At 40.6% G+C, this 17,540-nt stretch overlaps 1 protein-coding gene across 13 annotated transcripts in view; it reads right to left on the reverse strand.

The window, feature by feature from the left end:
* Window positions 1-3,330: 3,330 nt before the first annotated feature.
* LOC124113695 (oxysterol-binding protein-related protein 8-like) overlaps window positions 3,331-17,540 on the reverse strand; it is a 151,975-nt gene continuing 137,765 nt past the window's right edge. For 12 of the 13 annotated variants that reach the window (XM_048385504.1, XM_048385506.1, XM_048385505.1 and 9 more), the window contains 10 exons: window positions 14,152-14,233; window positions 13,610-13,708; window positions 12,141-12,237; window positions 11,138-11,236; window positions 10,402-10,499; window positions 9,292-9,417; window positions 8,660-8,760; window positions 6,617-6,802; window positions 5,813-6,072; window positions 3,331-5,272 (listed from right to left, as the gene is read on the reverse strand). In XM_048385504.1, the coding sequence (XP_048241461.1) occupies window positions 5,010-5,272; window positions 5,813-6,072; window positions 6,617-6,802; window positions 8,660-8,760; window positions 9,292-9,417; window positions 10,402-10,499; window positions 11,138-11,236; window positions 12,141-12,237; window positions 13,610-13,708; window positions 14,152-14,233 (1,411 nt within the window). In that variant the 3' untranslated portion in view covers window positions 3,331-5,009. The remainder of the gene's footprint in view (window positions 5,273-5,812; window positions 6,073-6,616; window positions 6,803-8,659; window positions 8,761-9,291; window positions 9,418-10,401; window positions 10,500-11,137; window positions 11,237-12,140; window positions 12,238-13,609; window positions 13,709-14,151; window positions 14,234-17,540) is intronic. The other variant, XM_048385514.1, reaches the window with a different exon arrangement.

Here is a 17,540-nt window from a genome sequence, read left to right on the forward strand (position 1 = left end):
ATGTATCATTCCACTGGAAATGGGGTGGAGGGAGTCGCATTGATATTGAGTCACATTTTTGGTTAGGGGTCAGCAGTTGTATTGTTTTGGAGACACATCAATTTCAAGATTTACAGTATCTGATTATCCCTATTAAAGGTTGAATAGTGTATACCTTACCTGAATGAAAGTAACTTCTGCCCCGTTCAATAAATCGATCTTAGCGCTAAGACTGGTGAGTCTATGTTATGGGAATTACGACCATCTTGGCGCTAAGATTGTGTTGTGGTATACGGACCCTGGGCAATACTGTCTGTTATTCCATGCAGTTATTTCTGATTCATGCCACATGGTATTAACATGGTATTTATGTCAGGCAAGATCAGAAAAAAATCACTTCATCAGTTGCAACAGAGCAAAATATTAAAAGTCTAGACTAGATCATGTTAATCAGGGCAAGCCAATGTTCCAGACAACTAGCTGGCATGACTAACAGAATTGCTAAACAAGTACATATATTTGTTATCATAAACTTCGCTTAAATAGATCTTCCTAGAAGGCTTATCACAAATGTAACATTGAAAAAGTTGAAACTATTAAGCCAACAAAGAGATTTTATGAATGCTTCACTAGATCACATGCACCAGAGCTTGTGGCAAAAGGGCATATTCAGCAACACTAATCATAATAATAAAAATAAAATATGAAATTGTTCAGCTCTTACATTCTGCTTCAGTTTTGCAGAAGAGACTTATAAAGCAAGACACTTTGGATGCAGGTTAAGCCAATCATCTGATAGTCTTAAAATGTTATCAGGAGAAATCAGTACATTAAATTACAGAAGGATAATTGATAAATTTATTACATTTTCAAAAGTAAACGATACCCTAAATCTCTATGAGAATCAGTAATGAATCCACTTTAAACAAGTGTGACTATTCATTGCACCTAAAATATAATAAATACATATACGGTATGAAATAATATTTCCTGTAAAGAATTTTTTAAATTGATGATTTTCAAACTACCATGAGTTCTGAAGAAATGTATAATGAGTCTGGTTAACGCCGCTTTGAACATTATTCCAGTTACATCAGGGCAGATCTTTACCACTTCAGTAATACCCATGTTAACGGGTATGGTTCTGATAATCTGAGAATATCAGAAAAGTAATTAAATAATACTTTCAATTAGTTACTTTTCAGCTAAAATTGCCGGATCCATAAACCAAAATATTAATCATAATTAATCACCTTAGACAGGAGTTCTAATAAGCCTTATGTCAATGCAGCATTCATAAGAGCTTGAGAAACAGATACCGTATTCGACGTAATAAGCGCCCAGGGCGCTCTTAAAATTCAAAATAGGGGGCTCTTATTAGAATATTATTTTGTCCCCCCAAAAAACAGAGTTGAAAGATAAATTTCGTGGTTTATGCTGACAGCCTGAAATGTTAATATACGAGGGATATATTTTTCCAGAATTCAATTGCCCATAATTAAGGGTGCATATAACAAACGAGTGCATATTATATGCGAATAAATAAGTATTGTGTACATTGATCAATCGGAAAGGGTGCTAATCGGGATTGTTCACGAGCCAATATATTAGCAAATATCGGCGTGGGCGCTTATTAGAGCAGGGCGCTTATTACCTCGAATACGGTAATTAATATCATTTGGTTTTAGTAAAGCATTTTAGACCTTTTAATCTGTTGACATTCTACAAATGGAAGCACTAGTGGTTTTATATACATGAAAGTTGCAAGGTATTGTTTGGAGAGCTACTGGTGAGGCAGTCCATACAGTGTTTATACATATACAGAAGATTAAATATGTGTAATATCTTATACATTGACTCCGACTGACAAGACTTTCCACTCTTCAAAGAACTTTATGGAAGATGTTTTGCTAAGACTATTTCTTCCTTCCTCCTATAACCTTGATTCATAGTCATTCACACACCAGACAAATTGTTTTGTGTTCCAATAACTGTAAACTTCAAATCAGATGAACTGAACAAGATACCAAGAGTAAATGGATTCCAGGGTATAAAGGAATAAATTCAAAGTGGGCCCATGTTTCCCAATTGTGAAATAGGGTAACTGGAGTTACCTCCCTTGATACTCATCACCTCAACATTGCCAAAGTTCAACAAAATATTTGCATGTGTAGAGGAAATAAATACATGTTTCATAAATAGTACTAATTGCACATTGTAAAAAATGTTAGTCTGAACGCTAATGAAATACATTCTCCATTGCCTAATTCTAAAGAACGTGAAAGTTAAAAAGTTATGAAGTCAATTTTCAAGTGCATGCATATTTACCGAACGGAGATAAGATGTAAATGTAAATGTGAAACCAATTGCTAAAGGTTGGTAAATTCAAAACAGATAATGTACTTTGTAATGTAAACTTCTGAAAAACATTGCAAATATTTACAGTTATTCCTATAACCATATCTTCACAGTTTCTTTGGGGAATTGACATTTTTCACAGTTTCAAATAGAACAAATATCCTAGCAGTATGAGTGAGTGAGGGAGTTGGGTTTAACGCCGCTTTTAACAGTATTCCAGTTATATCACGGCGTGTCAACTTAATGTGGGAGGAAAGCCCCAAGCGATGCAGGTCTCAGACGTTTACCACTTCGGTGAAACCCACGAGCACGGGTATGGTGCTGACAAACCTAGAAACATAATCGGGGTGAACGGGGATTTGAACCCACAATCATAGGTTTCTGGTGTGCCCAAGGGATGCAACTCTGCACGGCAAATCGCGGCGCCTTAGACGACTGGGCCACCCGTGCCCCCCCTCCCTAGCAGTATGAACGAAAAGAAAGTGATAAACATCATTCTGTACCAGATGCTTGAACCATCAACACGTGAACACTTGTTGCAGAAAACTGCTGCAGATTTTTTGCGAATATAAGTGGACACATTGACGAAGCTTACAATTAGTGCAAGAACACTTGTTGGCAGCTGGGTAACAGACATGTAGATTGGAACAATGTGTGCGGAGAGACATCACCTGAACAAGGAGACACACAACACATCATTGGTGACCAACTCGTGTTATTCCGGGACAAGCCGAATAGCGACTCGTGCCCCTCTCAGGGCCATTTTTGCGACCGGGTTCCGTCTTAGCGCAAACGGGCATACCTAAAGCAATTGTCAACTCGTTGGGTAATAGTTCACATATATTTCCCCATACATTATATTATATTTCAGATGCAATTTAAAGCACATCGGGATACGCGTAAGTATACAGTATGATTGAACACATTTAACTGTGTCGTTGGTATATTTTTAGATGCGAGACATATGTAGAATCAGAAATTATTTCTGAGGATTCTTTGACAAAGAACTTGAAATCATACACGCATTCCCATTGGTTTGTCGTATTTTCGCACATAACATTCATCGATAGGGGGACGAGTCTTCTTGCAGGTTACGGAAAGGGGCGAGTGGTGACAAATGACAACACATGGGAGGGGATTGCACCTCGAGGCCAAGGTCAAACAGGAGTTTCAGTCCTGGAAGAGTTCTGTCCGTTGGTGACGTACCAGTACATCTTCGGTGTATATCAGCATGACATGCTCTGAAACAATTGTTGTGTACGCTTGATCTCGGTACATTTCATGTGTCCCTTGTGTCCTTCGCGTGAGAACACCAGTAGTGTTATCATCTAGCGTTATCTTGCATCCAGTTCCAGGGAATTAAGGCATTGTGTCATCGGAACTGTCTACGCAGCTACTGACACATTGTGACGGGATCAATGTCTGTCTAACAACACATTGTGTTTTTGGAACAATGTTGATCTAAACAGAGTGTGACACATTGTTTTAAAGGAAACACATCGTCAAAACAGCCACTGACACGTTGTGTTAGGATCTACGTCTGTCTTGAAACATATTGTGTTTTTTCAACTTTGTTCATTTGAACAACTTGTGACACTCAGTGTCCAGATAAGAGTTATCTGAATTTATTTATGAGAAGGGGAATGCAAGAGGAGTTTGCGATGGTTTTGCGGATCACCTCTGCCACAAGCATATATTTACACTGGGGGTTACGACATATTTCGTAACTACTAAACATCTAACACTGGTATTTGACGACTTTCATCTATTTTCCATCCTTCCAAAGTCAAGTGTGTGACCCTAAATTCTAAATACCAAAGAGCATAAAATCACATAAATAATTGTTGTGGCATAAGTATAAAGGAACGAGCAAAGCAGTTTTGTTGCAACTATCATCTACTTCATCACGTCTGCAATATGGGCAATATCATTCAGCCGTGTCCCAACATCTCTCTCATGACAAAACACATCCACATTGAGAACTTTCCCAGCACTTGCCTGCTCTTCATCTTGATAATCACTGTCCCACACAACTATCCATTGCAACAAAATGATGCTGTATCGTCAATATTATTCCATGGTTTATGTACACAGCAAATGACGTAAGATCACATTGCTTCATCTAGGAAACACGAATTTTAATCTCTGAAATGTTGCAATGAAGTATAGTTGCACCACCTGACCAAGCCAGTTTTGTAGTCACATAATTCAGTCATTTTAAGTTTCACCATCCAGTTCTTGTCGACCTGTCATTGTATGAAGTCAGATTGCACTTTTCAGATCACACCAGTTTTATCCACGCACATGAGTCTGTACAGTCCTGATTACTCCAGTTTTATCCAGTGCCCTCTTCAACATGAATCTGTACAGTCCAGATTAATCCAGTTTTATCCAGTGCCCTCTTCAACATGAATCTGTACAGAGCAGATTAATCCAGTTTTATCCAGTGCCCTCTTCAACATGAGTCTGTACAGTCCAGATTAATCCAGTTTTATCCAGCGCACACAGCATGAGTCTGTACAGTCCAGATTAATCCAGTATTATCCAGTGCCCTCTTCAACATGAGTCAGTTCAGTCCAGATTAATCCAGTTTTATCCAGCGCACACAGCATGAGTCTGTACAGTCCAGACTATTCCAGTTGAATCTGGTACTAACATGTATGACTCTGGTTCTACCTGAACAGCCACTGCAGCACGACCTGGGCGGCCAGCACGATGGCCAGTAGGACCCACTCCCTCCCAGTGCTGCGTGCGACCATGGTAGCCTGGGCCTCCTGAGTCTGCTGGACTTTAAACATCTGCTGCTGCAGGGTCTTCAGGGACTTGTTGATATCCTGCTGGACTTGCAGCAGTGGCTCCACCAGCTTGCTGATGTTCTCCTCCGACATGCGCACCTTCCCGTTGCTAGGAGACTGGTGCAGACTGCTGCCTGTGTCTGTGAGGAAATAGCGTTGAGAATATATGAGTGAGTGAGTGAGTATGTATGGTTTTATGCCGCTTTTAGCAATATTCCAGCAATATCACGGCGGGGGACACCAGAAATGGGCTTCACACATTGTACCCATGTCGGGAATCGAACCCAGGTCTTCGGCGTGACGAGCGAACACTTTAACCACTAGACTACCCGACCGCCCCAAGAATATATGAGAAAGCTACACAAATTGTAAATAGAAGAGTGTGTCATTAGCAAGTAAGTGACAACGTAGACACAAAAAGTACCATTAATCACTTGGCATTACTTAGGAAACAACTGAGACCTTAGTCTGCATATTTAAAAACAATAAGCACTTGCAATAACAAACAGGGGGGGCTAACTCTTTGTCATGTTACAATTACCTCCCTTACATTATATCACAGTTATCTCCCTTTGACCAACAAGCTATACAGTTTACTGTTAATCTGCAGAAATGCATGTACATTAGAATAACAGTCAATGTTTACATAAAATTTCTGGTCCAGTTGTTGTCTGACTTACTTGTGCACTCGGAGGAATCGCTCTCATGGCGATGTTCAGGGTCAGGTGTCGAACTTCCGCTCTCATCCCTTCGTCGACTCATGGATGACCTTTGCACTCTGGGAATATTGGCCAACATCAAAGCCGACTTTTCATGTTTCTGTTCCAGACTAGTAATACTCATTGTCCGAACCACAGGGGTCCGATGTCTTGTGTGTGTTTGAATTATATACTCATTTTCATATTGCACTAAATCATTGCTTGGGTCCCATGGCCGCATACTGTGAATAGAAATGTAACTTCATGACTTGTCATTGTAAAAAGAGAGAAAAATGTTTTCAAAGGGAGAAATAAAGAACTCATTATAAACTTGTCACTGGCAACAACTTGCTCCATGAAATATACGAGAAAAAATTCTCAGTACAGAGTGAGTAAGTGAATGTTGTTTTACGCCGCAGTCAGTATGATTCCTGCTTTATCATGGCACCTGCTAGTCTTCACATCTTGGCTTTGGTCAAAAAACAATAAGAATAATAAAACAATAAATCAGCTTTTGGCATCGTTTCTGATGTGGAAAACTATTATGGTTGTCTTGTCTGGACGAGACAATCCAGTGATTGACATCATGAGGATCGATTAACACAATTGGGATACGGTGATTTTATTACAAGCATGGGTTGTTGAAGACCAATTCTAACACGGATCTACATGTGTGACTAACACAGGGATATTTAACTGAGGCAGTTACCAACAAAGCTTCTGAACCAAGACCTGTTTATCCAAATATCGTTATACCCTGAGACAAGCATGATATAGACAACATACTCAATATGTCTGTAAATCCAGTCAGCAGTTATCACATCTCGCTCGAAGTATTTGGGTATCCACTCCTCCAGCTTGGCTTTCCGTTCCCGCGCACCGCTGCGTTGTCGTTCTTCCAGGAAGTGTTTCTCCTGTGTGGCACGGTGCATGTCTGACGCAATCACAGCATCGCTGACATTCTTCCACAGCCTACAACAACGTAGCAACAACATTGTAGAAACCATGACAACAACACTGTAGGAAACATAACAATGAGTGAGTGAACTGGTCATAAAGCCACTTAAAACAGTACTCCAGGTTTCAGCGTGTCAGCTTAATGTGGGAGAAAAGCCCAAAGTGATGCAGGTCTCAGACGTTTACCACTTCAGTGAAACCCACAAGCTTGGGTATGGTGCTGACTAACTGAGAAACATAATCGGGATTCGAACCCACAATCACAGGTTACTGACGTGTCAAGTGACGCACTCTGCACAGCGAATTGTGCGCCTTACACATCTGGGTCACCCGTGCTCCCAGAAACCATGACAACAATGCCGCATGCAACAACACTGCAGATAACATAAGACAAAATTAATGTTTGCATTTGAATTTTGTAGATCATGTGATATATCATATTTCCCAATGATAAAGCTGAGACATATCCGAACAACTGCCAAGGCGGCCATCTTTAAATGCATACTGGAATTCTGTGAGTAAATTTTAGACACCAGTACACTACTGATATATTTCACAATTCAGTTTCATACACCCTGTTTGTTGTTGGTGTTTGTTCACCCTGTTTGTGAGCCGATGTCACACACGGGAACATCACACCTTATGAGTGAGTGAGTATGGTTTTACGCCGCTTTTAGCAATATTTCAGCAATATCACGGGGAGGGGACACCAGAAATGGGCATTACACATTGTACCCACACACCTTATGACCTGGGGGATCGGTTGATAAAGAATTTATCTTGCTGACATTCATTCATACAGGTCTGGAATATAGGTATGCAGTGTCACTGAGTTAGCAAAACTCATTGCAGACGACACAAATGAACGGAGTTACTTCCCTTTACCCAATGCATTCGGATAAACAGAGGTTCATTTCAGAAAGTCCATGATACATATTTCAGCAAGTTACCAAAGATGTTTTCAAATTGATTTCTCAGCAGGCTACATGAGTCAGCTACATGCACAATCATTGCCCCCTCATTAACCAATCAGAAGCTAGTATTGTAATATGAAGTAACATTTTCCGAAGGTAGCAGTTCATACCAGAGAAGAGATGGACTGACACATAATTGGTACAGGACCATTATGTTATAGTGAGGTTGCTTATCAAGAAACAGCAAAGGGAGGACAGGCTCAACGATACACCACCATGCTATCTAAGATGACATCATACAAAATACTTTGACTTTACAGCAGTTCACAGCAACTTCTTTCCTTGATAATTTACGGGCAAAGAACAATGAAGAATGAAGTGTGGTTTATTTCGTGATAAAACATTGTTCTATCATGATGTCATTTCTGGAGATTTGAACATGCGCTCGCAACTTGAGGATGCCATATATCGGAAGGCGTAATTTTTGAAAGGGGAGTGTCTAGTGAGTTGTGCCCCATAGATGTAGCTGGCAACAGAAAAACAGGATGGTCGAACGATTACATCAAAAGTGGGAGAGATATGACAATTGTGTATTGGGAGAAATGGTAATCAATGTGAGGATTGTGAGAATATGCGGGAAATATCCACCTGTTCATAAAATGGACTTGTCCAACATTGCTGAGGTTGGATATTATTGAGGGAGTCATCATTATTAAAATAAGGGTAAATAGTTTTAAAGCTTGTACATTTTATCATCATCCTTAAAGAGACTGAAATTAATGGTTATATTCAAACCAGTGTCATTAATATTCAGGATTTTTGCCACTAAATGATATAAATGCAAACATCCACAGTGATTAAAGAGTGTCCTCTTCGGCTTGGTCATGAATTACAGGTTACACAAGCTGTGGAGTCCTCCCTGCATCAAGGAAGATGATACACTCATCAAGCATCTCACCTCTCCGACTCCATCTCCCCTTGTGTCTCGATGGGCAGGGTGTATCTCTTCAGACGCTGACTCTTGATCTCAGGTGTTGGGTTCCAGAACAACTCTTGTTCCTGAAATACAGGAATTAATGTTCCTGTAATTCACACATAGCTGTTGCAGAAATTCAAGCATAAAAGTTCCTCAAGTACACTGTTAATGTTCCTAAAATAAAACATGAGGCTCCTGCTCCTCTTACCCCTGTGGACTGAACCCCAGCATCCCCACAATGAACCTCCTGCTCCTCTTACCCCTGTGGACTGAACCCCAGCATCCCCACCATGAAGCTCCTACTAGTCTTACCCCTGTGGACTGAACCCCAGCGTCCCCACCATGAAGCTCCTGCTCCTCTTACCCCTGTGGACTGAACCCAACCATGAAGCTCCTGCTAGTCTTACCCCTGTTGACTAACCCCAGAATCCCAACCATGAAACTCCTGCTCCTCTTACCCCTGTGGACTGAACCCCAGCATCCCCACCATGAAGCTCCTGCTCGTCTTACCCCTGTGGACTGAACCCCAGCGTCCCCACCATGAAGCTCCTGCTAGTCTTATCCCTGTTGACTGAACCCCAGAATCCCAACCATGAAGTTCCTGCTGGTCTTACCCCTGTGGACTTGTCCTTGATGTAGATCTCATGGTCCCAGTGCCCCTCCAGAGTGTACAGGGTGTCCAGCCCCAGCTTCAGCTTGCCCGTGATCCGGTTGGATGCCTCGCCACTACCCAGGAATGGCTGAAATGTACCGATGGCATAGATATAAACCACTTTAGATTCGACCTTCTACCAATATACAATGGACATTACTTGGTGTGGTGGTGAGGTGAAATGGGGTTTAATGTCGTGTCCAAAATTATTGCACTTATATAGTGACATGCATGCACGTGTATTACTGCTTGTACTTGTCCGGACTGATGCCGATTTATAGTGCTATGATAGATACCACGCCGCAGTTTAACATGAATACCCCACTCAGACACAGCATACTGACTCCGAGCCGACCAGTCCTTGTTTAAGCCCCTTAATGCCAAGCGCCAGACAGGGTAACAACAAGTACCATCTTTTAACGTCTTTTGGTATGACGCAGCTGGGGATCGAACCCCGTACCTTCCGCTCTCTGGGTGGACGCTCTACCACTAGACCACAGAGGCAGTCGGACATTACTTGGTATTCATTTAGATCTTTTTATCTGGATGAGACATGGTTAAATAGGGTTAACATCGTGTTCAAGCTCACTGCACCTATATAGCGACATGCCAACACAATTTTATAGTGCTAGCCACTGAGATACTCAACACAGACACAGCATACTGACACCAAGCCGACCAGTCCTTGTTTTATCCCCTTTAAGAGGCGACTAACGGGATCGGGTGGTCAGACTCGCTGACTTGGTTGATGCATGTCATCGATCCCAATTGCGTAGATCGATGCTCATGATATTAATCACTGGATTGTCTTGATTATTTACAGACCGCCGTCATATAGCTGGAATATTGCTGAGTGCGGCGTTAAACAACAAACCAACCAACCAACCTTAATGCCCAGCGCCAACAAGGTAGCAACAAGTACCATCTTACAACTTTTCACTGTACACACGCTCATGTAAGAATCATTTCAGTGTGGAACAGTTTTCTTTTTAACTCTATGTATATATGTTTTCTCTGAACTATCAGATTAAAACAAATTACTGAACAGAATCTTAATTTGTGAAAGTCCTACCTTGAGTTTGAATTCTAGTTCACATCTGTATCCTGTCTTGGGGCAATCCAAGGTCACCTTGCCACCCATCTCCATGGTGAGAGTGCCGATCAGTATACCTGAAGTATATTACGCTCATCAGCTACATCATGCAACAGTAAGGAGCTTGACACCTTATTTGTGAGTGAACTATCTCACAATATATCAACTGATGAAAACATACTCATTGGAAGGAGTGAGTGAGTGAGTTGGGTTTAACGCCGCTTTTAACATTATTCCAGTTATATTGCGGTGTGTCAGCTTAATGTAAGAGGAAAGCCAAAAGTGATGCCGGTCTCAGACGTTTAACACTTCTGTGAAACCCAGGAGCATGGGTATGGTGCTAACCAACCTAGAAACATAATCAGAGCGAACCGGGATTCGAACCCACAATCATAGGTTTATGGTGGGGCAAAGGGACGCAACTCTGCACAGTGAATCGACGAATCGACGACTGGGCCAACCGTGCCCCCGACAAGCATGTTTCAAAATATAAAACAGTGACATATTTTGAATATTTCTGTGTATACACATATATTGTAGGGCCTGTTACTGATTGCTGCTGCCTCTCATATGGCCTTGTTTGTTTGTAAAGCTAAAACTGTGTGTTTCAATGTAAATTTAGTACTGATTATTCATTGATCTTGTGCATTACCATTTGGTCAAGGACAATAACAATTCATGGCATCACTGAAAGTTTCCAACAAGATCCTATTACCTTTACAATGGGCATATGGCATTGTGATGAAATAGTCCTCCCCTCGCTTGAGGAACGTCAGTTTGGCTGTGCCATCCAGCATGGCGGATAGTGAGTTGCCTGCAGAAACAGTGTGGAGGTGTACCATGAGACATGATAAGTTGTCCACCGGAGTGAGTGAGTGAGTGAGTGAGTGAGTTTGGTTTTACGCCGCTTTTAGCAATATTCCAGCAATATCACGGCGGGGGACACCTGAAATGGGCTTCACACATTGTACCCATGTCGGGAATCGAACCTGGGGCTTAGGCGTGACGAGCGAACGCTTTAACCACTAGGCTACCCGAAGGCCCCCGATAATATGAGTCAACATCAGTTGATGTAACCTCTAGGTTTGTTTATGTTCCCAGAGCCCAAAAGGCATATAGCAGGCGACAGAAAATAAACTTAGAGTTACTCCCCTTAGATCTATTTCATTTGGAAAATATCTGAAATATCCAGAGATATCATTACATAAATAATTTGAGAACAAAAGTGTGGTTGGTTTGTTTCAAAAGTAATGCCAACAGTTTGACAAAGTCGAGCGGGGGAACATAAGAAATGAACCTTACATGTTAGCAGGATACATTGAAAATAATAGAATGGGTCTCAGCCAATCAGAATCTGACATTTATGTGTAAGGTACGGTAAGGGCAGTTAAACCATTGCATCACTTATCCAACCTGAGGAAACTACGAAAACTGACACTTCATTATACGACAAAAATAAAAAACGTTTTCAAAGTCTATGTTCAAAATCTGTTAAAATTTTTCATTTGAACATTCCAAATATTATCCCTACTCAAAATGAATATCAAAGAACAAAAATATGAGAAACTGAAATAAGTTTTGGCTTTACCTGGAGGTGAATGTTTTAAGGCTTTTAGAAATGAAGAATGATATAGTAATCAGCTCTATACCACAGGTAAATTTGGTTTCCTATTTTAATAAACAAGCATATTCTGTAGATGTGCATTGACTGTGGTTACCATAGAACTTGGACTTGGCGAGGATGCTGCCGCTGATGTTGAAGCCGTCTCTCCTGTTTGTGACGAAGAAGGCCGACACGGGAGGATGGTGGGAGATCTGCAGCAACAATTTGGTCGAAACTAATACGAAGATAATACGTCTTCGATTTTAGATTTTAGGGTTTTGCCTTCCTCTGAGCCTAAGGAGAAAGTGTGTTACAAGGCTACCCTTTTCTCAAGCTAATTATAATGTCAAAGTACTTATGGTCAATTATTGGTCAAGGCGTGAGCCGAGTGCAATATTTCCCTGCTAACCTAATATGACATCGTATACGGCCACTAATGACACCATGACAAATATATTTTGCCGAAAAGTTTACACTGTTTTGTATCATTGTCGCACATGTTATGTTAAAGTGAAAACTTGACATTTAAAATGGGCATAAATGACAGGACCAGTATATATATATAATGCACTCATCATGCTCAATGTGAACATTTAAACAAGTATTATAACTAAAATGGATAGAATTATAATAAAACTGCCCGCATGTTAACAGGAATCTGTGGTCAACTGTAACTTAATAGCAGTCCGCTTATCACTAACGACTGGCTGCTATCTATTCTGTTGCAATGTGACGTCATTGGTGTCACATTTCTTGTTTGTGACGTCATCGTATATTATGTTCAATGAAGTTGCTATTTGTAAATCAGTGACCTCCATTGTGACCTTTTTTCTGTATAATTTTAGTAAAAAAGTCACAAACGTAGTTTCTTTAAAAATTAATGCACATCACTATTCATTATATTAAAACACAAAACAGTGTCGAATAACGAATTTCTGTACCAGAATGTTCTTGTGAAATATGTGTGGTGGGTGTTGGAAAATCCAAGATGGCTGTTACTGACAGTATACAGTCTCATATTAGGTCAGTATCAACCATCTTGGATTTTTACTGACAGTATACTGGCTTATCTGGGGTCAGTTGATCTGCTCTCTGATTGGTCAACCTCACTTTGAGGCATAATAAAATCATGTGCTCATCACCCCAAACAAGTGTTGATACAAAGATCCTGATGAACAAAGGACTAATCTGTTCCCCATGTAACATGTCAACATTCCACAGCCTGCATTATTTAGCGTTTTCCTCCCACATTAAGCCACAGCCAGAGAAATTGTGAATGAGTGAGTGAGTCTGGTTCAACACCGGTTTGAACAGTATGCCAGTTATATCATGGCATGTCAGCTTAATGTGGGAGGAAAGCCTGAAGTGATGCATGTCATATGTTTACCACTTTGATGAAACCGACATGCCGACAAACATAAGAACATAATTCGGGCCATCTGGGATTTGAACCCATGACCATAGGTTTCTGGCGGATCCAAGGGACACAACTCTGCACATCAAATTATGGAGCCTTAGACAACTGGGTCACCAATATCCCCATCATGTGAAATAACGAAAGACTATTGCACCTATAAGACGCACCTGTTCTGAGACATAGAAAGTCCGGCTGTTTGTCTTGGGGTGATGCCAGTAACATCGAAAAGTTTCTCCGATGATCGGGTTGTACGGTTTCTTTAATCCCTGATGATGAAAGATTTACACACGTATCAGACAACAATCCATATGGCCATGCTTCCAAGAAATCCTTTAGATTCATCATTTCACTGATTGGAAGTTTAAACATAATCAGTACAAATACTTTTTTGAATAAAAAAATAGATTCACATAATGACACAATGGTTACTATGTTTCCTATCAATCAAATTCAGCATGCACCACCAGAAGGGCATGCAAATTTGTAATTGGAGGATGTGTGAGTGAGTATGGTTTTACGCCGCTTTTAGCAATATTCCAGCAACATCACGGCAAGGGACACCAGAAATGGGCTTCACACATTGTACCTATGTCGGGAATCGAACCCAGGTCTATGGCGAGACGAGCAAAGGCTTTAACCACATGGCTCCCCAACGCCCTTAAAGGAGATGATGTCACATGTGACTGAATGTATCTGAAATTTCATTTACTTTGGGTTTCTTGTAGAACCCTGACAGGTACCATCGGGCAACGGACTTCAATCTGGTTAGAGGGTCTTCTTGCAGGACAGCTCTGGAAATCAGAGGAATAACGGTCAGTTTCAAATAAGATGAGGTGAGGTGAAATGGGGTTTAACGTCGCGTCCAAGATTATTGCACTTATATAGCGACGTGCATGTACGTGTGTGTGTGTGTGTGGCTGCTTGTAATAGTCCGGACTGAGGCCGATTTATAGTGCTAGCACACTGAGATACCATGCCGCAGTTTAACATGAATACCTCACTCAGACGCAGTATACTGACTCCGAGACGACCAGTCCTTGTTTTAGCCCCTTAATGCCGAGTGCCAGACTGGGTAACAACAAGTACCATCTTTTAACGTCTTATGGTATGACGCGGTTGGGGATCGAACCCCGTACCTTCCGCTCTCTGGGCGGACGCTCTACCACTAGACCACGGAAGCGGTCCACGTTCAAATAAGATGATACTTGGGCATGGCCTTCTCTGGCTAAAATGTGTTATACAGCCATCAAAACCACAAGGGGTGGGGTGTGGCAATGGTAGCTGACAACAAATTAACAGTTGCAGTGTCAAACACCAGGTTGACCCGGGTGCTTGTGGACATGAATAGTTACAATCCTTTCAGGGGAACCAAGCCTTTTAAAACATTACAAACTAGATTGCAAACTAATCAACAGTTTTCATAAATTTCACCTGAAACACTCGCAAAGCATGTTTGTATGACACAGCAACAGAGCTCCAGATAACTTTTTGAGCAATTGAGTTTTTACTCAAAGGTTTCTATTTTAATTGGGTTATAACATTTTTCTTTGGGGAACCAATATTTTTGTCACTATTCATCACTCTATTGGGTTTTTCCCAAAATGAATAAACATTTTGAGATTTAAAAAAATAAAAATAATGTTTTAGATGTAGATTCTATATGAGGGTTCTAACTATAGGCTTAACTTGGAAAGAAAACTAGCTCGTAATTGTGTTTTGGAAATTAGCTCCGTTGTACGCATGCTGAAAAAGCTTTATTGGGTATTTACTCATGCTGTTTTTATACATTTGAGTATTTCATTTAATGCATGCATTTCTGTTTGCAAAAATATTTTTTGGAGGTATCTTACGCAAATACGCAGCTTATCTGTAGCTCTGCTGCAATGACCATGACCTTTCTTGTTAAGGGCAGTTAATTTATATAGAGAGAGCAGTTTCCCTTTGACTACAAGCGAGTATAATTTATGAAATATAGCGTCTAATGGAGTGTAGCCTTGTCGATAAAGCATAGCTAGATGGCATGCTGTATGAAAATCATTTAGTAAAAAGAATGAATATTTCATTTCACACGATCATTTTGACATGTGGCCATACCGATTATAATGCACGAATTCCTTTCCTGGTAGAAATGTTTCCGTTTAGTTGGATGTGTGAAGGAAATCCTTGACATATAACAGTGCAACATACAAACATATTATACAGGATGTCTTGCAATTGCGACGTGGTTTTTGCAACACTCCCTGAGAGCAAAATCGTTAATTGGGAAAAGAATGCTGTTGGAATCAACCCACTGAGACGGCAAAGCAACCTTATATATCTGTTCAGGTTGTCGTAAAGATTATAATTCACGGGTACTACATTGTGTGGCATAAATTCCTTCGTTACTGTGCAGATAAAATAATAAAAGTTGTTTGCATTTAATTTCAAACCCATTCATTATTTTTGGTAATGCCTGACTACAGTTCCCCATTTCACCTTTATAGGCATGGTATACAGACAAATGGTTGAGGTTTGGCAATCTTTCTTATTTACACTGATACTCTTGCACTTGGGATCGCGGCTACTAATCTTAAACAATCTTATTATGATCAGAAGATTATGCCTGAAGATCTGAGGACACCTCCATCAGAGTGAGTGAGTTTGGATTAACACTGCTTTTAACAGTATTCCAGTTATATATCGGCGTGTCAGCATAATGTGGGAGGAAAGCCCGATGTGATGCAGGTCTCAGACGTTTACCACTTCGGTGAAACCCACGAGCACGGGTATGGTGCTAACAAACCTAGAAACAAAGTCGGGGCGAACGGGGATTCAAACCCACAATCATAGGTTTCTGGCATGCCCAAGGGACGCAACTCTGCACAGCAAATCGCAGCGCCTTAGACGACTGGGCCACCAATGCCCCCCACCTCTATCAGAGGTCTTGTCAGGAATATTATATAGTCAGGTAAATTTCATCATCAGGTAAATTTCATAATCAGCTAATCAGCATCAAGGCTAATAAATTCTGAGTATGATTGAGCCTTTAGACCCTCATATCTATTTTCTGTATATTGAAACTGAATTTTGATCGGCTTGTTCTGCACTATTCTATCATGGTGGATACTTATTCCCCCTGTTGATTCTGGGCAAAATGGCATCTACACCAAAAAGGTAGTACCCACGAAGGAATACTTGTGTTCTGTGTGTGGTTTCTTTTGTTAATTTTTGGAATCAAGGTGGTGAAATAATGAAGCCTAATCATTTCAGAAAACTGGGATCTGAATTGGCCCACAAACCGATGCTTCCTTTATTTGAATTGGGCGCTTACAGTTTCTCAGATCTTGGAGCTGAGAGGCACAGTAAAAGATCTGACTTTAGGACATTGCAGTTTTCAGTTCACTATCATATTACCTTCAAGGATGTGTTTGATGTAGTCTGTCAGTTTTTGACATGTGGCCATACCGATATAATGCACGTATTCCCTGTGCTGGTAGATATAATGCACGTATTCCCTGTGCTGGTAGATATGTTTCCGTTCAGGTCAATGTGAGATCCTACATAGTGACAGACAGTTAACAGGAGATAGATTACAGGGTATCACAAGGAAATCCTGACCACTAACAATGAAACAGGATATTTACATCGTCCTACTAATTCTGGTAGCTCAAGGGTTAAATAGGCATCAGTGATTTTCAACCTGCGAACTTTCTGCAAGATTTCTTCCGCTATTCTTTACTCCTATCATCCTAACTTTGTTTCCTATTGCAGGTTGTAGGTGTGTTTTCAAAACGAATGAAAAGATCGTCGCAAAGTGGGCTATCCAATATGTATGATGACAGATTGTTTCATTACCATATCAATATTCATGGATTTGTTTCAATACAGTATTGACATTAAAAATGTACTGATAAACTGATAGCCCATTTTTAGTGTTCTATATAAGATGTCAACTGGCCAATCAGAGAGCAAGAACACACAAATGCCATTTAGTAAGTGGTTGAATGTAACAAATGTTCTATTTGGGATAACCCCCCAAAAGTATGAGAATCTGAACTTTACTAAGAAAGTGTTATCCCAAATAGAACATTTGTTACAGAGAGCCACGCTCTGGCAGTG

This window comes from Haliotis rufescens, unplaced genomic scaffold, assembly GCF_023055435.1.
Source record: "Haliotis rufescens isolate VD_foot unplaced genomic scaffold, xgHalRufe1.0.p SCAF_6, whole genome shotgun sequence".
Lineage (NCBI taxonomy): Eukaryota > Metazoa > Mollusca > Gastropoda > Lepetellida > Haliotidae > Haliotis > Haliotis rufescens.